This window comes from Branchiostoma floridae, chromosome 14 (assembly GCF_000003815.2).
Source record: "Branchiostoma floridae strain S238N-H82 chromosome 14, Bfl_VNyyK, whole genome shotgun sequence".
Classification (NCBI taxonomy): domain Eukaryota; kingdom Metazoa; phylum Chordata; class Leptocardii; order Amphioxiformes; family Branchiostomatidae; genus Branchiostoma; species Branchiostoma floridae.
Genome location: NC_049992.1, coordinates 18,430,800 through 18,458,629, shown reverse-complemented (window position 1 = coordinate 18,458,629; position 27,830 = coordinate 18,430,800). Strand labels below are relative to the sequence as shown.

The window sequence follows — 27,830 nt, the reverse complement described above, 5'->3', positions numbered from 1 at the left end:
TCGTCAATAACGTCTTCCGTCGTGTCTTGGAGGGGAAGGGGGCGTTCTTCAGCTTGTCAAGATGTCGCGGGTACTTGTGATCGTCTTGGTCGCGTTGACAGTGACGCTTCAAGGACATCAAGGTGGGGAAAGTTCGCCTGACGCAATGACTAGATTTGAAACATTTAGTGAACGTGATTTGGTTCCTAAATACTTTGCAATGTGTTGAACAAACGACACTTTTTGTCAATGTAGTGTTGTAGACATTCGAATATTTGTTTCGTGTCGTCAGTTACGTTTGAAATCACTTGAGTGCAAAGTTTGAGGCACTATGAACGTATTTTTTGGTTCTCAAGATCAATAAGGTCTAGGCGCTAGGCCTTATACATGTACCACCTTTCCACTAGGACGGCGCTCTCACCGCGCTCTCTCTGCGACCTCAAATTGGTGAGAGGGAGGTGGGATCGCCAAGGTCGCCTTGGAAGTGCACAGAGAGCGCGGTGGGAGCGCTAAGGTCGCCATCACCTCCGCGACTGTTTTGAATGAACCGGGTCAAAACAGTTTTGCTGTGAGAGTGTCGAGGATGATCCAACGATAAGCGCAGAGAGAGTGCAGAGAGCGCGCGCATCGAGCGCCGTGAGCCTCAATATGTCTTGACAGTGGTTTTTGATACAAATTCAGCTTGGACGGCGCTCTCACCGCGCTCTCTCTGCACTCTCAACCGCAGTTCGTGAAAAAGTATAATTGTCATAGACAGAACCCGGAGAAATGTTCAAAATGTACCGATGATTTACAATGAAACAAACCAAGATGGAATAACCTAGTTTAAAAACAAAGGTTTATCATTTCTTTGGCCAATTTTCCATCGTAGTGAGAGCGCGATGAGAGCGCCGTCAAGTGGAAAAGGGACCTAACCCAGAAAAAAGATGCACAACTCAAATTTGGAGCATAATTGACTAGTACGAAGCCTTTTAGCAATGTCTACCACATTTCAAATGATTATTATAATTTTCCTTTGCTTCCAATTGAGAACTCCTTTTGAAAATCATTAAGTAAGTGGTGAGAAAAAAAGTCTTGTCCCTTTCTCTCATTGAATGTTACTGGGTGTCGCCTACAAAGTAATTATCATAATGTTTTGAAATTTAGTGGATATTGATAAAAAGCTTTATACTATGTACTATATAATTATGCTCCCCAAATTTTGAGTTGGGCACATAATTTCTGGGTTAAATAGACCGAGAACTAATCAATCACCCCTTGGAATACTGAGTCTTCACAAACACATGCCTTTCAACTACCATATCTGTCCATTTTTGTAGACTAATTATATACTAGAAGAAATTTGTCTTAAACCTAACGCCACGTCATCATAAGACGTTATTTATTCGTCACCACTCTGTAACACTGAGTCTTAACAGACACGGGCCATTCAACAACTATGTCTGTCAATTTTTCTAGGCTAGTTATATACTAGATATGTGTCACAAACCTAATACGCCACGTCAGCAGAAGACATAACTTTTTTTAACAAAAAAATATATGACTTCTCAGTTTTCACATTTTCCATTCAACAATTAGAATTGAGCAAACTTCTGAATTAAAGCCTGGCTGTTGTTGTTGTTGTGGAAGATATGACTAACAAGCTTTTTTCCATTCTAGGATTGTCTTGGCCGACTTCTGTCGGTGAAAATGCAGCTAAAGGTGAGTCATTGGATCATTTTATAAAGCCCAAAATTTCACTTTTCGATGCACAAACACACTTTAATTTAGAGCTTAAAGCACGGCAATGGCGACGACAATGCACCAAAATATGGTGGAAAAGTAGTGATATAGGCATGAATCTAGAAACACGGTGGTCAAATACGGGCTCAAAATCTCCCATGTCTAGCCGAATTTGAACCCTCTTCTACGAGGTTCCATCTGACGTAATTCGAACCGAACCCGTGTTCTATTTAGGTCATCTGCGGTCATTGCAGGTAAAACCGTGCATTCTGGCATTTTCCCCCCAACTAACTTGAATCAGGCGAAAAATATACTTTTTAACCAATATAAACAATTTTCTGGATAGTACACCTATGCTTTCACTTTGTTTGGGACCTGTAATGTGTAACGAAGCTACTGGCGTTTTTGTTGGTGACCTTGAATATCATAAGTGTTGTTTACACCGGTATCAACTACACCCTCCAGCTCTCCGTGCGGTATGACATGCGTGTAAACATCGTTTAAGATCTCCACCAAGAAGAGTCCAACATAACTCATTGACGGCTCAAAATGACCGCAACGGTTTTCCCGAGATTTCTGTTTTTGGGATTTTTAAAAAATGCCTTAGATTTTGAATTATTGGTAATTAAGTGCGAAAAATGGCATTTTTACGCATATTTTTGACTGTAACTTTGCTTAAAATTAGAAATTAAAAAATCCCAAAAACAGAAAGTTTTATTTGCCTCTCAGATGACGAAAAATATAAAAATCGAGAATTTGCCATGGCACTTGCGGCCCATCTTATCAAGAGTATGGTCAAATTGAAGGCCTTCCTTGAAACAGAAAATAACCGTCTTTGGTAGCAAAATCGAAACAAAACAAATATCTCAATTCAAACAGGAAGATTCAAACTATCTAATATTGCGAATTTAATCTTATTTTGAAAACATTTTCCTTGTCATAACATCTTGTTTATTTTGAAATATTTTACGGTTAGCAAATAGTAGGCCTCTTGTAACCCGATACTCTGTCGAACTCGCATAGCAACGGGAAAGAATACCCTAGCAACCGACCGCCGTGAAATCATTAAAATATTCAATTCGCGATTGTTTTGGTCCATCAATTACCCCCAACCCCACACCTAGTACCTGTCTGACCAAGGAGCTTTCATCAACCTCGGTCAGACTGAAGGTGACTTTGCCCATTTAGGCAACTTCGCTACGACCTGAATTAGAATTGTATAACCATTAGATTTTGCATTGGAATATCCTACAAATGTAATAAAAGATATGACTGACAAGACAACAAAACACACAAAGAGTTTAAAAATATTTTTGTCTATATGAAAATGAAAATGTAAAAAAAAAACACTGTCGAACTTAAGGTCTCAGGTCCGTCACAACTTGATCGCCACTCTTGTATTTGGAATTGTTTATATATATATATGTATATCCTAATCATTACATCCTCAAAAATGACCCATCTGCCGTCTTTAATTTTCACAAACACATGATCATTTCGTATTATTATCTACACCAATGAGTTTTGGCACACATGCATTACAGACAACGTTGTAAGTGTAAGTTCAGGTCAAGCCGTAATGATGGCGAGCGTTCCACATGACCGAACAATGATATGTAGAATAGTCGCACCTTTACGGTCTACAATAGCAACAATTTTCACCTAAACGTACCTTAATCAATTAGTGTTGTTAAAGATTGACTTTTCCATAAATAATAAAAGATTACGGAATTTAGGCTTAAGTTTTGCCTTCATGGTGGGATTTCCACATGACCGAACCGCACTATAGATTACAACTTTAAATGACACACCTATACTTTGGCTTTTAGCAGACAACTTCTTTTCACAGTACAAGTGACTGATAACAGACCACAGAATCTCTTCATGCGTTTAATATCTAGATATGTTAGATATCCAAGAGAAAGGGTGTAAATATGGGACTTAGAGTGAACGTATGACAAAAGAGTGTCTGAGTCGACGGCTCGCCGCCATTTTGTTTGGGGTCAGCTATGTTTGTAATTAGTGTTGACGTTGCTTACAATTCTGACGCTATTAAATCAAAATTGAACTTAAAGTTAGTGTTGTTCATGTAAAAATAGCACCATTGTCAACAGTTGTGGATCCATTTGATTTAGTTTACACCGAAAGTCTACATTTTATGTAACAGAAGTTTAAAACTTTGTCCTATTTTCACCCCCTGTCTCTCTATGTAGCACGCGTCCTTGGGTTTACACCTTGTATATGGGTCGACTCTAGTTTATTACCTTTTAATGGTAAAGAATGCGTGTTGATGGTAAAGAAGTGTTCTCTGCCATTAAAAGGCATTTTACCATTAAAAGGCAATAAACTAGAGTCGACCCATATACAAGGTGTGAACCCAAGGACGCGTGCTACATAGAGAGACAGGCACCTAGATACCTTATCATAACTGCTTATCTTTTAGAAATTAATACAGTTTACTACCATCTATTTTTTGACCACTTATTTGATGCAAATGATTTAAAAAATCTGTAAAGTTAGTTGCCAAAATTAGTAACAAAGCATGGGACAAGAATCTTTAATGTATGTAGACATCGGCTGACCGAGACATGGGAGAGCTTATTAGCAAGATTTTGTCCCTAGTGCTATTATCAAAATGATGGAGTGTGTTTTCATTGTTGTGACCACCAAGTGGGTAATTTTTTGGTTGTTCATAGCCTGTAAAGTCAGGCAAACATGTATCAAATTTTGGCCCTCTACTTACGGTTACTGGAACTGCAGCTGTTTGTTTATCAGTTATATGAATTGTAGTCTTGTAGCGTAAGGCAAACGTGTGTGAACTTTTGGTCCTCTAGTTACGTATACTGGTACTGCAGGTGTCTATTTATAAGTTACTTTGTGAGGGGAAGTGTAGTCCTGGAGTATCAGGCAAACGTGTGCGAACTTCTGTGCCCTCTAGCTACGTTTACTGGAACTGCATCTGTTTTTTTCTCGATCACTCTGTGAAATGATTTGTAGTCCTGTAGTGTCAAGTAAACGTGTGTGGACTATTAGGCCCTCTAGTTACGTTTACTTGAACTGTAGCTGTTTGTTTATCAGTTACTTTGTGATATGGATTGTAGTCTTGTAGCGTCAGGCAAACGTGTGTGAACTTTTGGCCCTCTAGTTACGTTTACTGGTACTGCAGGTGTCTATTTATAAGTTACTTTGTGAGGTGAAGTGTAGTCAGGCAAAGGTGTGCGAACTTTTGTGCCCTCTAGCTACGGTTACTGGAACTGCAGCTGTTTTTTCTCGATCTCTCTGTGAAATAATTTGTAGTCCTGTAGTGCCAAGCAAACGTGTGTAAACTTTTAGGCCCTCTTTAAGTTTACTAGAACTGCAGTTGTTTGTTTATCGGTTACTTTGTGATATGAATTGTAGTCCTGCAGCGTCAGGCAAAGTTAGATTTTTGGGCCCTCTAGTTATATTTACTAGTACTGCAGCTGTTTATTTACGGGTTATTTTCTATCTAAATGGCGCTGTAATTGTTTCTATACAGAGAACGAACAGATCAAACAGGAAGAAGCAATCATCCAGAAGATGGACGACATTCTGAAGAAGACGAGGGGCTCGGCACCTCTTAAGGAAGCCCTGGCGGATAAAATGTGGCACTTCAGGATGAGAGAAATCGGAGACCTGGTAAAACAACTCTTATGGTTCAATCAATGGTATTTCTTAACTTGAAAGTTGCTAGAAGTCATTTTTTAACTAGTTTAACTGTAATATCCAACACAAAAATTGGACTCACCCAAATTTTCGACTGAACAGCATCAGTCTTTGTCAAGGAATGAGCAATCTACTGCTGCCGTGACGTCACGTTATGCAGATAAAACACGTGACTCAGTGAGCAGTGGATCATAAGTTGCAGGAAGTCTATGGTGCTGTATATTGCAGTTAAATTAGTTCAAGAATGCCATTTCTTATTGCCACTTTGTCATTTAAGAGTTGTCAGTTAGATCTAATACCTGTTTTTCAATAGTGCTCTATCCATATGTGAAGCTGATTGTAAAATGTCTCAAAATTTTCCAATCACAGGCAGGGAAATATCTCGAAGCCATGAAGCAAGGTCGTGCAGAGACACCTGGCGTACCAAGTGAGTATTGCATCATACCTAATTATACCTTCCAAAGGGAAACATAAGATTTTTGTTGGTGTTTTCTTCTTCTTCGTTCTTCTTTTTTTCTGTCATAAACCAATCAGAGATTAGAACTGCCGGTGACAAACAAACAAAAACATCGGCACATTAGTGTATCAGCTGTTACGCGTACATCCTGAAAACGATCGGCTGAAGAAAGCATAGCATTTATCACCCCTGTGTCGTCATCTCCATGAATAATGGAAATATAATTTTGGGTGTGTCTGTCTGTCTGTCTGTTCGTTTTCCGGATCTTTGTAGTTAACATAACTCAAGAACCTGGATGTGCTATGGTCTTGATTTTTTGTTGGCAGATAGCTTGTTACGTAAGAAATACGCGGTGTATGTTTGGATCCCCTAGCAGGTTGCTCTGGAACTGCAGGGATGATTTTGTCAAAATCTTCTAAGGTGGATAACTGAACAAGGGAACGACAAATTTGAATTTTATTTTTGTGTTTTTTTTTTTCAACCAGTGGGAAGTGAAGACTTCCATAAATGGGAGCAGAGCGTGTTGGAGTTGGACGACATGGTGCGCAGACTGACAGGAGTGGAGGGACTGGAGACTGCGCGGGAAAACATGTATCGTCTGGAGGAGGTGGAGCTCCAACCAGCGGTGAGGAGTCGCTTTGGGGATTGCCCTGCACTTGATACCCTGGGAGCCAGCCAGGATCGGGCATCTAGGACAGTTTATTCGGTTGCCCAAGACAGTCAGGCCCGCCCGATCTCCTATTAGCGCCCCGGGGAGTTTAAGCCCGATGAGGTCCACCTACCCTTATCCAAGGGACAAGGGTAGTGATAACTCCTTCAGGCTTGAACTCCCCGGAGCGCTTATGTGAGATCGGCGGGCTGACTGCCTTGGCTCCCCGAACGAAACTCGCTAGCTACCCGGTCCTGGCTGGCATATCAGTCTGACTCAGAGCTGTAAAACAAATTTTTTCCACTTTCCTACGTAATACGATGAAGCTACTCTATTCCATTCCATACCAACATTCACGGAGCAAAAAGGTGATGTCCATGTGCAGGGCGCGTACGACGTCAGCGCGCTTTTAGGGTTCTAATAAACAAAGGACTCCTTGTGTGGCTTGTTACTGTGCCATTTTAACCACTCAAAGTATGAAAGATAGGTTTTACATAGCACAACTTGAGAGATATTTACCTAATCATGACAAACGCTTCAGAAAATCTTAAGGTACATTCCTCTAGCCCTATTCAGACCGGGGGGGGGGTGGCTTTTGAGGCCCGCGCTAACTTCGATGCCCCATAACGCCAGAACGCCTTACGCTAAAGCCACCAAATTTGGTGAGTTTTCCTAAAATATTGTTGGCAACAATTTTACAAAGTTTTACAAATTTTCCATTTTTTCGTGTTGCCATGGCAACCGTTTGCTGACAGGCAGTTTTGCCAAAAATCACAATTTTTGGTTCTAACAATGTATTTTTCACATTTATTTGCTATATTACTGCTATTTTGTTACATAAATAAAATCTTATATTATTTAGCATATCTTTCATAATTATGTATGCATAAATTATGCTAATTTGATGACGTCATCAGCCCAAAATCCAAGATGGCGGACCGTATGGCTAGATCAAGAATAACAAGCTAATTATCCCTTAAAATTTGTAACTACCTGGTATTTTTTCATCAAAAACTATCTAAATTAATGAATTTAGTCTATTTCCATTGCCCTTTGTGATGATTTGTTGCAAAAAAAGAACTTTTAAAAATTCAAGGTAGTGGATATAATATGGCGGAGCCTAACTCGTATCTTAGATGTGCATGACGTCATCTTATGACGTCATTATGACGTCATCGATGTTGCTATTGGCAATTCCAGTCGTAATAAACATTATTATTCTGTTATCTGCACTTGTTGTTACATTTTTGTAGTATAACTTGAAGTATTCTGAGAATACCCTTTTTTCATGGGTCCGGCCAATATAATCAGATTGATGACGTCATAATTACGTCATTTTAGGTCAACGTAACGTCAAACGTCAAATACTCGTCAGATATTATGTCGATATCATGTCCTGAAAATTTGGTGGCCCTACGGCACGTCGTTCAAGAGTTAGAGGACTTAGAAGTGGAGGGCCTCAAAAGCCCCCCCCCCCCCGGTCCAGGGATGACCAAAAAAGCCCTGTCTGAATAGGGCTAGGCCTGTCTTGACTCCTTGCCGTTTGGTGGCATTGCGGCAAAATAGCGGTGCCAAACATGGCAGTGACCTGCAAAATTGATGTTCATTGTACGTTGATTTTTCAATCCATACAGCTAGAAATCCAATCGCTATTGCTGAGACAGGAGGGGGAGGAGGCAAAGGATCCTGCAGAAGCCGCCGCTGCAGCCGCTGCTGCCGCCGCCGCTGCCGAAGCTGCCAAAGAAGCCGCGGGTTCTGCAGGTGAGGCCGCGGGAGAAGCTGCAGAGGGTGCCGCCGACGCTGCCAATGAAGCCGCTGAGGGAGCCGCCGACGCTGCCAAAGATACGGGGGCAGAAGCGGCTGCCGCCGCCGCTGCGGCTGCCGAAGCTGCAAAGGAAGCAGGCGGCGAAGCAGCTGAGGGAGCCGCCGACGCTGCCAAAGACACGGGGGCAGAAGCGGCTGCCGCCGCCGCTGCGGCTGCCGAAGCTGCAAAGGAAGCTGCCGGCAAAGCAGCTGAGGGAGCCGCCGATGCTGCTAACGACGCGGGGGCAGAAGGAGCTGCCGCCGCCGAGGCTGCCAAGGAAGCTGCCGGTGAAGCAGCTGAGGGAGCGAAAGACGACGGGGCTGCTGCTGGGGCTGCAGCCGCTGCAGCCGCCGCTGCGAAGGGAGCCGCCGATTCCGCGGGTGACGCCGCGAAGGGAGCGATCGACAGCGCCGCCAAGGCTGCTGAGGGAACGGCGCTGGGAGAGGCGGCAAAGGGGGCTGCGGATGCTGCGAAGGGAGCGGTTGATAGCGCGAGTCAAGCCGTCGGTGAGGCTGCTAAGGGGGCTGCAGGAGCGGCTGCAGGGGCGGCGGCTGCGGCTGCAGGAAATGCTGCAGGAGCCAATGATACTGCTGCAGAAGGCGAGGCGACTGCCACTGTGGGCGCAGCTACAGAAAAGGCAGAGACCGCAGATGAGGCAGCGGCGGGAGCGGGAGTTGCCGCCAATTCAACAGCAGCCGCGGAACCAAAGGTATTGTAGTTACATTTCGGTTGTCCCAAATACCCCCATTGGAATGTAGAGATGCAAACACGTTCTGTCTTCTTCGTAGTAAGATAATGGTCCAATGTAATCAACCCATCAACCTTTTTACCATAATTACACGCATAATTACTATCATTTAGGATGCTTCCTGAAACGTCTGCCCATTTAGAAATTTATCCAGTCGTCGCTTGGGTAACTACTACCTTGCGTATCTTATTGTCTGCAGATGTCTAACCTTCGTCGACTTAGTAGTATTCATTTCAAAAACATATATATTTGAGGTCGATGAAGGTAAGATATCTAAGTAATAAGATACACCAAATAGCAATTACACAAGCAACTGGACATGACTTGGGAAACGGTCAGACATTTCAGGTAGCAACCTAAATCAAAGCTGAAAATGCGTGTTGAAAATGCATGTCAATGTTGAAAGTTTCAAAATCATATCCAGTTGATTTAGTAACTGCTTTTTTGGCGTAGATATTGTAGACTTTACGAGGATCATATCGGTTTAAACCTATCTGTTTTAAAATAGCATTTATTTTTTTTTATCTTAAGAACACAAATATCGTCATTAATCCGTTTAAATGTAAAACTGTAATTTGCCTAAGTCAATGATTTTAAGTGTAAATTATGCAATTAAGCCCGTGGCTGCTATATACTTTTTGACGGATCATAATAATCGAAAAAAAATTCATTCATTCAGGATGTATGTGAAAGGTGTGTATTGATGAGGTATATCTCTTCTGTTGACTAGAATTGTCCGACATTCTGCTGGCAGTGGGGAGCGAAGGTTTGCTGTGAGCCGGAAGCGTGCACGTAAGAACCTTAAATTTTGTTTTTACGTCTTTCTCCTGCCCCGTAAGGTGTGCTCACCTGTAACGACAATCCGTACCTGTAACTTGTTACGAGTTTTCAGTGGCGGGGCACAGGGAGAGCGCCGTCCCCAAAAAGCTTTTTCACTAAGGCCACAGCAAGTAAATTTTATGGATGACATCCTCTGCAGACTGCAAAAATAGTGCGATAGGGCGAAAAAAAATAAGATGGGTGAAAAAACAAGATGGCTACATTTTCAAACATAGGCACCATAAAGTTGTGATGACTGTTGTAAAAAGAATTAATGGGACAAAACATGGTATCAGAGCCAACATTCCTGTATTTAAGACATGTACTGGTGTGGTAAAAGTGACACTAGTGTGATAGACTGGCATCACCAACAAAGTTGGTAACCACACTCATAGCTTCCATATTGGTGTCACTTTTACAACTATCCAATAAGTTTCATTCCTACAACTACAGCCCTGGGTCACTCGCAAGTGTCACTTCTACAAGTACAATTATTATGCTACAACACAACATATTTGCTCCTTTTGGTACTTTATCGTCATGTTGACTATCCCTGCAGAAGAAAAAATTCTTGTTTTTTTTTCTGAAATCAGGCGAAAATTAATGCGCGCGCTGATGTCATCCATAAAATTTACTTGCTGTGGCCTAATACAAATTTTATTATCAGTGTATTAACAAGCAAAGTGTTCCCCTTAAATATATTCTTGTTGGTTTATTATTTGTTGCTGGATGGTTTACTGTTTGTGTTTGTTATTTGTGTTTGAAAAATCAGCAAATACAAAATACATAATACAAATGTATCATTTTCATATAGCATTAGTCTTTCATTCTCATTATTATTCTGTTCCTGACAACATTTTTTTCATTCGTTCCAAATATAGGTTCTTCTGGTGCGCCTAAACCCAACGGCAGAGCAGAATCCACCATCAATAGAAGATTCCTCCATTGAAAACACCATTTCGCGTAGATCTTTAAATTTCTTCCTTCATTTTTAGTGCCACAAGAGTAATCAAGACAGTAAGAATAGAGTGAGAGATGGGAAAGGGGAGGAGAAAAAAGGGTTAGGAAGGTAGACAGACAGACAGACAGACAGACCGAATATAACATGCCGGATATTTATAATCTCCAAGCAGATGTAGGGTACGGCGCAATGTTGTCCAGCACAGTGCTTTTGTAGCATTTTTTGCATTGCCGCGCCAGCGGCAATGCCTTATGCCAGCTTTCTTCCATGGTTCCATGGACGGACCTTTTAACCCAGCCCTTCCAAAGCCCCTTCCAAAGGCCCTTCTTTCCTTGCCGAGTTTCATTGCTTAGTTAGACAATGGTACATTCCAGGCGAGTATTAAAACTCTCTTCTAGACGCATGTTACTGTATGTGGTCCAGCGTAATAAATCTACGCTTTAACTCACCATGTTTATATATCACAAATTGCATCAGAAGGAACTTATTTTGTAATGAAAAATAATGCATATTCATTGTGGGTCAAAAAGTTTTACAAAACCTGTTTAATGTGCCAATAATTCATATGACATAAATTATGATAATGAGGTAAATTTCCAATATCCCCTTTTGCTGCATTTCCTACTGAAGTTGTAGGTGGCGCTCTCAGCAGTTCAGTCATAAAATACGCGGCAATGCACAGCTTTTCTTAAAAGATTTCTTGTTTTACCACTCCTGTGACGAGACAAAAAACGCGGACCACTTAATTCAAAGACGTATTAAAAGCTAACAACACGCGTAAAAGACTGGTCCATGTCCTACCTCTGCTTAGAGATATTGGAGATATTTATACTTGCGATAAAATGCATTGAATATAATAACTGCATGACGCCAAATAGATGGGATAATCATACGAGTTTCCAATGTGAAACTGCTGTATCATTTAATATGCTGTATATCACACGCCGGTACAAATGTTACACAAGTATACCTACAGAATATATATGGTCGGGAGCGTGCAATAACTTGATATATCTATATGTGTGTCACATGTGCGTATATATTCAAGTCCGTATGAGGTCCGCATGGAAGTCTTAGCCTCTACCACGCTCCTTAGGGCGAGGAAAAATTATAGAAATTGGACAAATATAGCCAGATAACATGCCAGCAAAGTAAGCTGGTTGCGAGCCGCACTCATCGGACAGTTACCTCCTCTGGCATGTTATGTGTCTATATTTTTCCAATTTTTACTATTTACCAGTGACCCGTGGAGCATGGTAGAGGCTAGAAACTCCATACGGACCTCAAACGAATATATATGCACGTGTGAACCCGGCTTAATATAGAGTATTGTATGGTGGAAATAATGTTTTATGTGGGTACCCATTTATCATGCAGACTGTATGTTATTGTATAACATATAAAACATTTGTTGATATCAGCAGCGTTAAGGTACATTATCAGAACTTTATTGGAAATAAATATGTTCTTCTGTTTAGACATTACAGTTATATAACTTAAGGGCTGATCACCATTACGTCAAAAGATTTATCATATGCATGAAGGTTATATATTATGTTGAGGGAATATATAAGGTGGCCTTTATGTTTGTAAATGCAATGCTATTATCTGTTTATTCTTTATTTGCACATATCCTTTGCAATAGCAATAAAGTTGGTAGAACTGAAAGTATGTTACTTTTATTTGCGTATGCCTTTTGTCGAAAATGGTCATACTCATAGCCTGACTAAAATCGCACTCCTAGCTGCCGGCCCTACAATGTTGCCGCCGCCCTAGCCACCCTAGGGGAGGGGGTCATTAACCCCAGCCAGCGAGAGATTGTGTAAGCACTGGCTAGTCATACTCATAAAGACACTGCTTTTTCACAACTCCTGTGCTGGCAAAGGAGTTAAGCCGGCCTTTTTACTTTTTTAAAGATTTTAGCCGAAGTGATCCAACATATACAGTTTGACAAAGAGAATATGAAATGCATTCGAATACTCGTATTTTCGACTTTAATTGTACTATAGCATTTTGCAGGGTTTTAACATAAAGAGGACATAGGTCCAGTGGGTCTGTATATATCAAATTTTCTATTAAAATTGTTCAGAGGAAAGGATTGTACAACGTTTTCATAACCCAGATGTCAGACCGAACATTCCATGTCCCTTTGGACAATTTCCAAGCAGATACAACCTTCGGTGGCCTTGAACAATCCAATCCGGCTACACTCCGTTGCCAACTTGTGACAAGTTGTGATACGGATTTATTATGCCACCGTAGAAACTGCTTGGGGATTACCTTGTGGCTAGTGGTGAACCATTTTGCTAGGGTCGGTTCGTGTAATTGGAAACATAAGAACACAACATTTCCAGGCAGCCCACCGTCCATCGCAGAATGGAGCGGGGGACGGAGCTAGGGTTAGGTTGGGGGGGGGGGGGGGGGGGGTACCCACAAAATTTATCTGGTACTGTATTTCCAACGCTTTGCTGCAGTCACGTGTCTCCCACGTCACGTTCCGAATGCTACAGTAGACATTTGGGGTAAGTCCCAACTTATTTTTAGAGTTGGCTAGTTAAAGTTTAGTTCATCTATAACGTCATTTACCAACACAGATAAACTTCCATGCTACAACATTTCTAAGCCCGATATGTTAAGGATATAAAGAAACGTCTTCAGCTTTCCTTTGACACCATTGGTCTTTTATAAATATTGAACGAATCGTTCACATATGAAAAAAAATCTTGATGCAAAAGCGCCAATTGATACGACAGGGACATACCTTCAACATGTACCTAGGCGTCACCTTCACAAAAGACCTTACGTGGAAAGTACACATCAACAACTTGTGCAGCAAAGCCAATAAGACCTTGGGCTTCTTAAAGAGAAATTTAACAAGCGTTCGCAGAACTCAACCTTCGTGAAATGGGTGATGGTGCGGTGGTGGAGGGTTTATTTGTAGACGTGTCATTGGCTAGCTTAACAGTGTTTATGTTGTTGGAATTATACGTGGACTTTGATGTGTTTGGTTGTGTTGCATGGTTTATTGGGAGTAGTAGATTAAGAATCTAAACGGCAAGTTACTTGGAATCTTGGCAGTAGGTGGTCAATGTTATCTGTGAAATGCATTGAGAAGTTGTAGAATATAAGGCGAAGACACAGGGTTTGTGGTTTTCACTATGGAATGGAATGTATGTGTACGTTATGGCCTGCTACAAATTGTGTAAAATGAAACCGTGTCTCTACGATTTACGGGAGCTGAAGAAGGCCTGCTTACGCTTTTTGGGAGAAAGCATAGAGACCGTCACATAGGGAGGTGCGCAGAAATAAGGATTTAGGCAGTAGGCTGTATTGTTAAAGTATTCTATCATCCATCCTTTCTTGTCTGTGCACATGACACAAACTGTCCCTGTCCATTCATTTCCATGGACAAAAAAAAAAATACCTTTCATGGTCTTTTGAAGATAAAGACTTATATTGACTGGGCTAAAATCGACTGTTGCATCAAAATATCAATAAAATAACACATAAAACAATAACGTTGACCACATCAACGCCGTCATTGGTGAGATCCACATAAATGATCTTCACATCTCCAGCGAACACCTCCAAAATGTGATGGCTGGTGTCGTCACGGAATGCTCCTCCTTTGGGCTTGCGACTTGGAACTCATGGAACTTTTCAGATGACCCCTTGTCTCTTACCCAATCGTTTTAATAACCTATCGGTACAACTGACATGAATGAATCTGCTAACTAGCACTTGCGACCTACCCTAGATTAAATTGCAGAGAAATCAAGACATCAAAGTATAACTATCCATCTGGGCTTGCGACTTGTGACTTATGTCATGGAACTTTTGACATGACCCCGTGCGTATCTCTCACCTAATCGTTCTCGCGACATATCAGTACAAATGACGTGATTATGTTAATTACCACTTGTGACCTATATACTCTACATTACATCGCTGGGAAAACAAGACATAAACGTATAACTTCCAATTTTCGGCTTGCGACTTGGAACTCATTGAAATTCTGACATGACCCCGTGTCTCTTGCCCAAACGTTCTCGCCACATATCAGTACAAGTGGCGGGATTATGCTAATTGGCACTTGTGACCCACCTTTGATTAATCGCTGGGAAATCCAGACATGAAAGTACAAATAATATATATGGGCTTGCGCCTTGCAACTCAAGGAACTTTTGAGATGATCCCGTGTCCCTTACATATGATCAGGAAAGGCGCCAATCTTCGAAGGGAAAAATTTGCCGCAAGGAAAGCCAATTTTTTAATTTTCAGCGGATTTCTTTGGACATAGGAATGTTCAGAGGTCTCATAACTTTGACAAATTCTAGATAAAGTTCACCAACACGTTGCAAATGGACATAAAAACCAAATTGTGACTCACTTTGTTGTCAACAACATGGTGAAAACGGCATGACCGAACGCGCTGGTGTTTATTTTAGGCAAGTTGAAGAGTGAGGTCATACCTTCGACATTCTCCCTTGATATAGGCCACACTGAGTTGATAAAATTTCAACTTTGAGATGTACATCGCATGTATTTGTCCAAGTATTGACTTTTCCGGGTAGAGTGGTTAATTTCCAACCATTTAGCCAGATTATTGGAGCCCTACTGACAACCATGACAAGCCGCGCGTCGCCCGGTAAATTCAGTCCAGCTGGCCCAAGTCCTGCCGTGGCGAGAACGCTTTATCCGCCCGCACGGGGCTTGTCAGTCAATAGGACTATACGCCTCGCGACACCTTTTCTGTCCGGAATAACATACAGGATGCATAATTTCTTCCTTGGAAGAGAGACCAAATGCTTATCCATCAAGAAATTTGTCCGATTTCAGCAGGTAGGATAACAAATCCACCGCTAGAAGCAAATGTATCAATGGTTGCAACAATGATGATGTAACATTCTTTGTTTCACAATGCAGTCCACTACATTGTGTATCCCATATGTCTAATGTACACTCCCTATAAACAATCTCATCAATGACTACAAGTTACTGTGAAAAACAACCCTGCTTTGTTCAACAATGTATTGTACCGGTAGTAACTGTTACATGTGCAACCCTTTTAAAACGTATAATATAGGCCCCTGTAAACAATATCATCATTGCCCTTATTCATTGCCCTTAACTAATCTACAGATTGTCAAATCTTATAGGAAACATTTACACCCCATCATGTATAATGTACTGTCCCTATAGTACCATTGTCTTGTAATCGTCTGATATATATAAGTCGTGCTGTCCTCTATTGCGCAACTATGACCTTTGGGGTCACTTCCTGTGGGGACGGGGTCCATGCACAACTGCAGCCCACGCCGAATGACGTAACTCCTAAATATAAAGCACTATTGCGTAATAGCACACTACACACTATTTTTCAAGTACAAACATCCCCTGCAAAACCGTCAGAAGCCACTAGACAAAAAAAAACGCCTCGTACGTTTCTTCTCCTTCTCAAGAGCTGCCCACATACCAAATATCAGATCAATCTGTCATGGTCTAAAGTAGATAGATAAACTGGTCACAGACACGCACTGTATAAGGTTTCTACACATACCTATTGTATCATGCAAATTACCACTTAATTTGCATAACAAGCACACAATTATGTACATCATTACGTAAGCTATCTACATACCTACAGTCATTAAGATCCATCAACCCCTGCTTACATTATTCCTTCTCAAAACCTACAACAAGAATTAATTTCACCGCCCCTGCAAGACCCCTAGGTGGCCAAAACTTACACACCTTACTATGCTTTTACACAGCTACCTACCACTTACAAATCATCACCCAAACAAGTCCCTAACAAAAAATAGCAAAACCGAAAGTTCTGCTGCAGTACTATAACACGCCACCAGAGCGCCCTGCCGTAACGCAATTCCTACCATTTCTTTGTCATGTCTAATCCTACCCACATACCAAATATCAAAACAATCAATTCACGCGTTCCCCAGTTATCAGGCTGACAAACGACCCCCTGACATAATAACAGCAGTGACTACAAACCCTTCGTTTCACGAAGGGAAAAATCAACTCTAGGCGCATTAACGAGATGGCGTATAAAACGTATGTACTAGGGCTGGGTACCGGTACGATGTACCGGTACAAAACCGGTTTTTCTCATTGGACCGGTCCAGAAAAACCGGACCTGAAAAAATTGGGTGGACCGGATGTTGGACCGAGGGGAAAATTACAACCCGCCCCACCCCGAGCGAGACGTTCTCATGACAGGCAGTTGGTACAACCTGTCTGTAAGGCACTCTACCGTAAGGCCTCCTTTTTGGCGTACTATCAGTGACTGGAACCTACTACAAGTATACGAATTGATACAACAAAAGTACAGCGATTTTCGTGAGGTCTACTGCAACTACACATGCAAACAAGGGCATATACATGAATTGACATACGCACAAGTACATTTATGTTAAGTTTAACCAAAGACAATACAATGTCCTTGGTTTAACGTGTAATTTATACGACTGTCTCTAACGTACAAATGATATATTTACCTATTTGTACACGGTAAGCTAAGGGTTATCTCCTCACAGTTATCTGTGAGATAGAAAGAAAGGTGATCAAATTTGAGCGTTTATCAACTAAGCAAATAAACAGGTGAGTAAGGGAAAGTTGTGAAGGGAAATGTGCATAAATATCCTTAGATTTAAAATTACGTAATGATGTATAGATGAACATGGACGGGGCTACGACGAACGATTCGTTTGAAGTCAACTTATGCTTTGAAATACGTTATAAGTCTAAATGCATGTTAAGATGTCTGGACCTGTTTGGGAAACTTCTCGCTGACTCTGAGGGATGACTACGGTGCGATAGATGTCGGTTAGCCGAGGGATGAGTCCACTCTACTATATATCTAAGCCTAATATGTTGTTTTACGTTTTTAAAAGCTGAGCCGAAATAGGCTATCATAGCCTACTCTGTAGTACCGCCCGCGGCCGCTTCCGAAAATGTTGCAAAGACAACAACCTGCGGCCGTCAAATTGCCAAAAAATTTAAGTCTTTTCGGGTTTGATGACTTTGATTTCGGAAATGCTACCATTCAAACTCAAGAATAACAGTATTCAAGACATTTGGTACAAAAATGATGAGGTATTAGGTCGTAAATGATAGATTTCTATGTCATTATTGAATTAGTTGAACTGTGATACCCAACACAAAAAGTGGACTCACCCAAATTTCCTGTCACTTTTTGAAGAGCTACTTCATATAAGTTTCAATCGTATGTTGTGAAACAAGAAAATTCTGACTAGTGCAACGACTTTTTGCCGTTTGCCTATCGATAGATCGTTCTGATTTTTCTTATAAAATAGTCAGCGGTGCAATATGAATTTGGGCGCCAGGGGGAGCCGTTGTATGGGCTGAATTATTGGATGGGCTGCACCATCTTACGAAATAAAACAGACTACCCGCTGATGAAAGTTCTATCAGTATTCAATTATTACAACTTTCGTGATCTCGGTCTTAAATCTAAGCATTTCTCCATGATCGTTCCTCTTATTTTTGTCATATTCACACTACGGACTGGCACGACATGCAGATAGGGCTGTGTCTACGTACGTATGACTGTTTCCGATCAAGCAAAAGCAAGTCTAATTCTTTGAGTTTTATACCCACTTTATTATTGTTCTAAAAGGATCTATAACATACACTAACATGGAACGTATCATCATGTCATGTGTGTGTCGCAAATCGTAGTAAAATCAAGTATGTAGTAAACCCTATATCCCCATCAATATGCAATATATACAATAATATTATACACACGGACCATGCGCATCGCCGTCTTGTATTAGCTAACGAAAGGGTATTTCTCCCACAAAGAGCAATAAAAACCAACTGAAGATGAATATCGTCTCATGAATTAAAAAAATCAAACAAACAAACAAACAAACAAATATGCATACCTACGTAATGGCGCTGGGATCACATTGCTATACTCCCCAAACAGACGAATTTCACGCCTAACTTTCATCAGTTTATTTACTTACAATCACGCTCTGATTACAATACGTTATTTTCCGACTGATGCTGATACCAATAAATGTTTGACTTTTTTTTTACATAATCATCATTTCACCATCATTATCTTCATCGACATCATCATCATCAACAGCAGCATCGTCTTAATTTCATCATCATCATCATCATTATAATCTACATCACCATCACCATCATCAACAACAACATTATAATCATAATCAACAATAACATCATCAACATCATCATTAACAACATTATCATATTCAGCATCAGCATCAGCAACATCAGTAACAACAGCATCAGCATTATCACCATATTTAACAACAACATCATTATCATCAGCAGAATCATATTGTTTTCATCCTTGATTTACTAGATTTGTAGCAAGATGTTATGTATTGGCTACTCCTAAGTTACTTCGCTTTTGTATTAATTAGAAACTTGCGTTAAGTGTTTATTATTTCTTGTTACGTATAGTGTTTATTATCTCACCATATAAACCATGGGGCTTATGCTCTCACATTGTGATATATCTCCCTGGTTGGATAAAACAAACAAACAACGAACAAAAATAAACAAATCTTTATCATCATACCATTATCAAAACCATCATCTTATTCATTATTATCACCAACATCATCAATATCATCATCTATATCATCATCATTAACATCATCTTCATCAAAGTTATCATCACTTGCTTCATCTATTTCCCTCATCAACTTCTTTTTCCTGGCAACGAGCATACCGTATGTTTTCGTCACGTGCATCACCAAGTCCGTCAGCATTTTGGTGGTTGTATCGTCCGATACTCCAGCGTTGTTCTCTCGTGCAAAATCCTCCTCTCTGAAGGGCTTCTTTAGACCAAGATCATTCCCTCTTTCCTTCCATTTGGCGACAATGATTTTCTCATAGTTGACGTGAAAAATGAAGTTCTGAAAGAGCTCCGCTTCCTTGATTCCATGTTCGAAGAGGTGTGCATTGTGCCGTATGGTGTCTTCTGTTTTCAGATCTTGCGGGTGAGTAATGTGAAGCAAAAACCTTCGCCACCTCTTTAACATGTCTATTCCTTCGTCTTTACTTTGTGGGTCCCGCCATTTAGACTCGGCAACTTCTAGGTATTGACGAAGATTTCTATACCCTTTCATAGCCACAATATAACTCTCGCGATTGGACAACCTGTACCCGTATATTGGTCCGTACATTTTGGAGAGTTGCTCCTTGACATGATTGAGCTTGTTGCGCCGTGTTTCTTTTTTCTTGGCCTCGTGATAATCTGCGGCGAACTTTAGAATCCCAACAGCAGCGGTGACAGCCGGCCACGGAATGTCCTGAAAAGCGATGTTGATCTGCACTCGGAAAAAAAGAGTTCTTTGACTTACAAAAAGCTATTGAACAATCACTTATCTTAATGCACATTGTACTTTCTCCGAAGCCCCAAAGAAAACGTTCGTGTTGTTTCTCATATATGTAGATAGCGTAACCGTGTTGTTCTTTTCTTCAAAAATGTTTGATGATGAAAAAGGTTAGTACTTACTTTTTTGTTAAACAGAATCATCATGAGCTCCATTGTGAGTATGAGTGTTAACGTTGCTACACAGGCCTGCAGTGGAATGCGCAAAATAATGTCAGTCACGTAAATCCAAAAGATTGACTAAATCCAAAGCCTTAGTGACACGCCTAATACATGGTGATATACCTGAACATGCCCCTTACGCCTCGGTTGTTAGAAAAGCTACCCAGTTATGGGTACATAAAATAGTACGGATAAACTTGTTGAAGGAGAGGTAAAAAGCAGCCAGATATAAACTGTGCTACGTGGTCACGGAAGGTGTCGACTCTGAGACTGTATGGTTTGGATTGTGAAAGTTTTCTATTTCGTGGATAAATGCGATATTACGCAACTGCCTTTCTAGTGTGAGTCGGCTGCAGTTCTGTGACCTCCGCAGAGGGGCATTTCAAAGAGGGCGTGAGAAGACGATACGCCGACAGGATTTTTACCTCCATGAAATTTCATGGAATGGAGGTTATATTTTCTGTTATGTGTCTCTGTCTGTGTAGATGATTACTCAAGAACGGCAGGATGGATTGGTTTCATACTTGTTGTGTTGGTGGGGTGTGATGAAAGCTCGAATCGATGAGATCTTGGGAGCCGTATCTGTCGTTATAATCGATGTAATAATATCAGAAATCACCCCTATATTTGAGATATATTGGTACAGGCATCGTGCTGTATGTGTTTGTTAATGGGCTTAGCTGCTAGCAGATAGTGAGGTGACAGCTGTTTGGGGAACCCCCAGTAGTTTTATTTATGTCTGCTTAGGACTGTTTGAAATATTTGTAACAGCTGGCACAGTAGTTACCTCCATGAAATGTCATGGAGGTTATATTTTCTGTTATGTGTCTCTGTCTGTGTACAAGATTACTCAAGAACGGCTGGATGGATTGGTTTCATACTTGTTGTGTTGGTGGGCTGTGATGAAAGCTCGAATCGATGTGATTTTGGGCGCCTTATCTGTCGTTATAATTGATGTAATAATATCAGAAATCCCCCCTATATCTGCGATATATTGGAACAGGCATCGTGCTTTAAGTGTTTGTTAATGGGCTTAGCTCCAAGCAGATAGTGAGGTGATTTGTATGACAGCTGTTTGGGGAACCCCGAGTTTTTTTAATATGATAATTAGTTTTATTTATGTCTGCTTAGGATATCATGGAGATGTGAAGCGTAAGTATAATTGTAAGAAGTTGAGGTACATTTAGCGGTAATGCTTAACAGGTATGGATGTCTCACATACTGTACTGCTGATTTGAGTGACATGGTGATTAAAATGCCATTAGGTCCTCTCATCTTAGATAGGTTGGGTGTCCGAAGTTTTATGGGAGATACAGATGTTCTGATTTCGTTACGATAAGGGACAGTTGTTAGTTGTCTCTTTCGTAGCCAATGGTACTTGTTTTTTAGCAGACGGGGTTGGCACCAAGTATTCATCTTACAGTTGATGTAGGGCTATCAGAGGAAAGTGTGCATCTCATTTTTGTACCCTGTGAACAGCTGATGTTATGACATATTGGTGGAAAATCAAATCACCATCTGACTAAAGTTGGCCACATCCCTTCTTCTTTCTGAGTTTCCCAACTTCCTCCCACCACACCGCTCTGAGGCACATAGTCGAACCTCAATAACGCTGACAACCTTAGACAGTTTAAATGCCAAACATCAAGCTTAAGGAACACCACGCTACCATATGCCGTCGGCCTCTTAAACGCACATTACACAATTAAGTGTCACATTTTAATAATTACTAATCAGATGGACATCCTCTGTGTCATTAAATAAATACACCACTACTTTCCCATAACATTTATAACCATTACTCTCAAATACAACCGACTATAAACATACATACCATCCACAAAAAAGCAATAAATATTTCATGGAGGTATGAGGTCCCCGAACTCTAGTTTTTAATATTTTGTGGCTTGTACCTTCAACTCAAACATATCCGATTTTGGTATTCCAAAAATGCACCCTACTATATTTTTTAATGCGTCGAAGCCAGTCACCTTGAGGCCCTTAACTATAGAAATCCCCATAGGCCGAAAACTGTGTTCTGCTACCTTATTCATGAAAGCTCAATTCGGCCTGCAGGCCGCTTTTCATTGGGGTCACGAGGGAAGGGGCATGGGTCAGACAAAGTATAACAGAGATACAGTTTACATCGTTTAAAGTCCTACTGGGTCTTATAAGTCTATATACACAATTTTTTTACATACATACATGGTACAAAATACATAATGGTGTAAGTTGCAGCAGCTATGTAATTCGAGTCTGTTTCGTATACTCACCACACGCAGCATAAGTACACTTCCACTGGCGATCCCGCAAGGTCCCACAAACCCCACAAACATCACCGCCGCACCTGTGAGGATGACGCTGAAAGCTGGTATCAGAGATAGGTGGTCGTCGTGCCACGCGAAGAATTCTGGCTGTCGGGTAGTAGCGAAGGCCCCAATTCCAACGATGAAGGTGCCGATAAGCTAAAAGAAAAAATGCAGTGAACAGTATGGACTTTCAGAATGTCTACTCATACTAAATGATCATGGAAGTTTTCTTTTCACTTATTTCTCAGAACAACATGACATTGAATAATTGAAAATGCATGTCAGGCTCAAGTTGTCATGACTGATATATCATGTTCATATGTGTGTTAGAAATTTAAAAAAAAGTTTCACTTTCTCTTATGTGTACTGATATAACGCTACTAACAAGCCGTAAACTGACATGTCTTCTTCAATGCATCTAGTCAGGGCGCATGGAAGGAATAGAATACTTTTTTACTATACGCTAGTAAACACGCAGAAAATCTTACCAACAGAGACAGGTTAACCACAACCAAGAAGCATTTCAAACACCCGTGACTAGCCATCTTCCCTGCTGATACTTCAAAATGGTTGAATATTGGAAAAACCCGGGATACAAGGACACGTCACCTTATCGTGACTCACTGGATACGTGGTCTAAATCTTGTAACATTATCCTGAAGTTCCTCTTTTACAAGTCACCTGTCGAAACTTGCTTTTGACAGACTTCCTCTTCCTGTTGTAGCAGAACACAGTTTTCGGCCTATGGGGCTTCCTATAGTTAAGGACCGCAAGGTGACTGACATCGACGCGGATAAAATTATAGTGGGGTGCATTTGGGAAGCACGACAGACGAGTAAGTTAAAGTCGAGGGTACAACGTACAAAATAACCAAAAACAAAAAAAAATATTGTGTTTTTTTAACATTTTGACGCCCTCTTTGAAATAGGGTCATGCGGGGTCACCCGGAACTGCAGCCGACTCACTTAGACAGCCAGCTGTAAAGGTCACGCGTATTTATACAACGACAAGCCAAACTGAAAAAATCTCATTCGTGCCATCTGAAAGCCGACATATTATACTACCACACAGTAAAGTTCATCCCTCGCTTACATATACTTTAAGGTATTTACGAACGATTGAAGATTTCGACCGCACTATGTTTTTACCCCTACGCCATTAGAAATACTGCACTCTGCCGCCTTCAATCAACGTGCTGATTATTCTGTCGCTTGTGGGTGAAGGGTCAAGGTCACCGGCCAGGGTTTCGGTTTTTACATCTGCTTGGAGACCAGTGACACAAACGTGTCAATGGTGTTGGCTTCGACCGCTACTTGTGGTAGTACTTGTACGTACTAAGTACTTTATCTATTCATGTACTAGTACTTGTAACGTTACGAATGTTGATAAATTTTGTATCTGCTTGTTTGTTTGTATATAACGTTATAGATGTATCAGACCTTATCGCTGTACTCTTTTGTGTCAATAAAGAGTATGATAAGTAAACAAACTGATAAAATTATGATAAACGTCTTGAAGTATGTTGACTCAAACATTACCTGTTTGTAAGTGTGTAAGAGAAGAAGGCACGTGAGTCATATTTGTGACCTTGAAATCTTAAAATCTTTATTCACATCGTAGTCTTGAAATAACAAAGTCTGAATTATAATACCACATCAACAGCATCGATTGCGGAGGTAAATCTACATCAGCTGCACAAAATAGCTCAAGTTTTATTGTTCAGGTTCTAATTAACCAGTTTAGGGGAGTTTAATTGGCAAATAGACTCTCAGCAGGACAAGGGTAAAGATATAATCACTTTAATACTAGGCAGGTTGTGTGGTTTAAACACGAAGTCTACAAAGTGCAACATTCAAAACTTCTGGACTCATTGAAATTAGGCTAGAACTAGTACTGACGATATAACACCGACACCAATATTTACAGAACATGTTTTATAGATATTCATCCGTACTAATTTATAAGAAGTGCCTCATGTAGAACTTTAAAACCATAGCACGAAAAAAAAAAAACAAGCAGAGGCCGGAAGATGGGGGTCGGCCAAATCGGTTCATATGTGTGATAGGTATGTGGAACTATGAACAGCCATATAGGTAAGACCCTCCAGCAATGTTTCGTTATGGCGTTCTGGGACCCCCCTCAGAGACCCTCGAAAATCCAACAATTTATGGCTGAAAATTACTGATATTTCGATGGCTATCCTGATAAATCTGATAAAGGTACGAACATAACTTTTGCATTTCCATATAGCATGAGTTCTAAAGTGTTAAAGACCAAAAGTTGAAGTTGATGCATTGAAGTTAAAAGAGTGTGCTAGGGGGTTACCTGAACCACGGAAAGCAGATTTTTTATCACTAAAATTTTAGTCATTATTGAGGCCAATAATATGATATGAGCGGTGGCTCTGGTAGATGGTTTGCTGTTGCTGGAGGGAGGAACATCTATTTGTTCAAAAAGAATCGTCGTCTAATTGGGCCATACATATCGCGAACCGGGAGAGGGGGGTCTTTATGGGGATTTTTCTGGTTATGGGCTATAGTAAATCGGGTAATTATATTACAATATGGGGGTAAGTCCTGTCAAATGTTTGTGTACATGTAGTTGTTTGTGAACCATGCATAACTGTCAAAAATATTATGATTGATTGGTAATATTAACTTGAGTTCTAGATGGGGGATTTAGGGATGCTATAAAAGGAATCATGCTGATTTTACACATTTTTATTGTTGCTTTCTATTGTTAAACCGGTACCTTCCTAAATCACTGCGTACATACCTACTACATACTATGTTGATGTCGCGCACAATGAGAAGGCTCTACATGGGGGTTATCAGAACTCCAAAAATGTGGTACCATTTAATACAGAGGGCACATGGATGTAGATCTACTTCAAACATATTGAAAATCATAGAATAAGACCACAACAAAGGTCAAGATTAAAGATTTTTGGGATGGATACATTGTACTTTTTGTTATCAATTACGGTACACCAAACGGGTACAGTATAGATACTGCTATAGACAAACAGCATTACATCAATGTTATGTGAGTATGAATGACTATTCATTCATCACCATAAGGTCTGTTGATTTGATTATGTGGATGACATCCTCTGGGAACTAATGCGAGTATGCAAATAAAAAAATGGCCGACAAAAGTTGTCTTCATTATGAAATCAGGTGTGGTGGTGTAGTCAAGAAAGCTGAACAAATCATAAAACAGAGTATGATGTACCAATTATAACAACGATTTTTTTTTTCTTTTGACCTTGGAATTGACGTTTGCATTCTAAGACATTGATATACATTTACGTTTGCCGATGTTTTGTTTTAAATCAACGGCATATATTTGCTCATTTTGTAGCTGCTTTGTTTGAATTACAGTATGGTTTCAATTTAAAAGTTGTTTTTTTTTCTTACGGTGAAAATGGCCGATAGTTGATGTGCACGCGGATGTCATTCAAATCATCATGGCCTAAGGACAAGCCAAAAACAAAGTCTATGACAAACCCTTACATAAGGAACCACATTAGAATGAATTATACTATTTGCAAAAAAACAACAACAACAAAAAATAGCAAAAAAATAGCTAAAACTGCAACAGTTGGAACACATTCTTACGGAAATGACAAGTACAAAAGCTCTTGAAAGCTTTTTTTTTACATTTTTCGTAAAAAATACGCAACAAAACACTGCCAAACAACAAAAATCAATTTGCACATATGCATGCGCCTATGATAGTCTCCGATTCCTTTATCAAAGGAAGTGTTATTGTCTCTGTATTAAATGGACAGTTGAAAATGGTCTGATACACGCTTTGGATGCTCAAGCTTTAATGAGTCTAGGCTTTTGGCTCTTTCCAGTTCACTCAAGTTTACATCTTTAAATATGACAGGCTGAATGAAGTCAATACTAGCAAGGACGCAGTGCATGCCACTCACCTTCCTCTTCTATCCCCTCTAGTATAGCGACTCCATGTCAGTGACCACATATTCTGTGCCTTTATGCTGGCTCTGTGCTGCTGAAAGGCGTGCACAGTTTTGTAATCTGCTTGGCCCTGCACAACTCACTGGGCTGGAACAACAGCTTCGCAAAAATCAGCATAACTCCTTTTATAGTATCCCCAAACCCCCCTTATGAAGCCCAAATAACATTACCAATCAATCATAATATTTTGACAGTTATGCATGGTTCACAAACAACTACATGTACACAAACATTTGACAGGACTTACCCCCATATTGTAATATAATTACCCGATTTAATATAGCCCATAACCAGAAAAAGACCCCCCTCCCCCGGTTCGCGATATGTATGGCCCAATTAGACGACGATTCTTTTTGAATAAGTAGATGTTCTTCTCTACAGTAACAGTAAAGTGATGCTATATGGAAATGCAAAAGTTATGTTCGTACCTTTATCAGATTTATCAGGATAGCCATCGAAATATCAGTAATTTTCAGCCATAAATTGTTGGATTTTCGAGGGTCTCTGAGGGGAGTCCCAGAACGCCATAACGAAAAATAGCTGGAGGATTTTAACTATATGGCTGTTCATAGTTCCACACACTTCAGTACCTCATATACATACAAAGTATGAACCGATTTGGCCGACCCCCATCTTCCGGCCTCTGCCTGGTTTCGCCTGGTTTTCTAGTGCAATGACTCTTACAATCGTGACATGTAATTCGATGCACATGTACTAGAAAAGCGAAAATCTGCACTGGAACGCGCTTGTTTGCGCAAACTGACAATCGGTGCTGATTTGTCAAGTGAAATTGAATGTAGTTGTCACCTGCTATTGCAATTTATATTAAAGATTCAGCAAATTTTGCAACTGGTATCAAAACGTCGCAATTTTATTTCATGACATCTTTTATATGCTGCTCCAAGTATCATAAGTGAACATCATTTTATCGCTGCAAATCTCTTTATTGTTTAATCATTTTACATTCGTTTTCAATTCAATGGCAACACTGAGATTTCCCGCTCATCTAAGCTTCCTACGTAAATGTGTCACATGTCAGTTTGACCGCAAAGGAAAATTGGTACAAATTTGCGAAGCTGGCGCAATTTGGCGAGGTCCAGTGAAGTTGTAACAATCATGCACAGTTACA

The 27,830-nt window shown here is 40.5% G+C and overlaps 1 protein-coding gene across 1 annotated transcript; it reads left to right on the top strand.

Annotated features, from left to right (window-relative positions):
- Positions 1-61: 61 nt before the first annotated feature.
- On the top strand, positions 62-10,833 carry LOC118430201 (predicted GPI-anchored protein 23). The gene is made up of 8 exons (XM_035840911.1): positions 62-122; positions 1,639-1,680; positions 5,219-5,358; positions 5,755-5,812; positions 6,328-6,467; positions 8,126-9,004; positions 9,774-9,835; positions 10,744-10,833. The coding sequence occupies exons 1-8, from the start codon at positions 62-64 to the stop codon at positions 10,760-10,762; spliced, it is 1,401 nt and encodes a 466-aa protein (XP_035696804.1). The 3' UTR covers positions 10,763-10,833.
- The last annotated feature ends 16,997 nt before the right edge of the window (positions 10,834-27,830 follow it).

What these genes read in the sequence shown, in the direction of transcription:
- LOC118430201 (XM_035840911.1), top strand. Translation starts at nt 62, where the DNA reads ATGTCGCGGGTACTTGTGATCGTCTTGGTCGCGTTGACAGTGACGCTT. An exon ending in CGGTGAAAATGCAGCTAAAG is followed by an intron (nt 1,681 to 5,218) that starts GTGAGTCATTGG and finishes GTTTCTATACAG; the next exon opens with AGAACGAACAGATCAAACAG. An exon ending in AGGTGGAGCTCCAACCAGCG is followed by an intron (nt 6,468 to 8,125) that starts GTGAGGAGTCGC and finishes CAATCCATACAG; the next exon opens with CTAGAAATCCAATCGCTATT.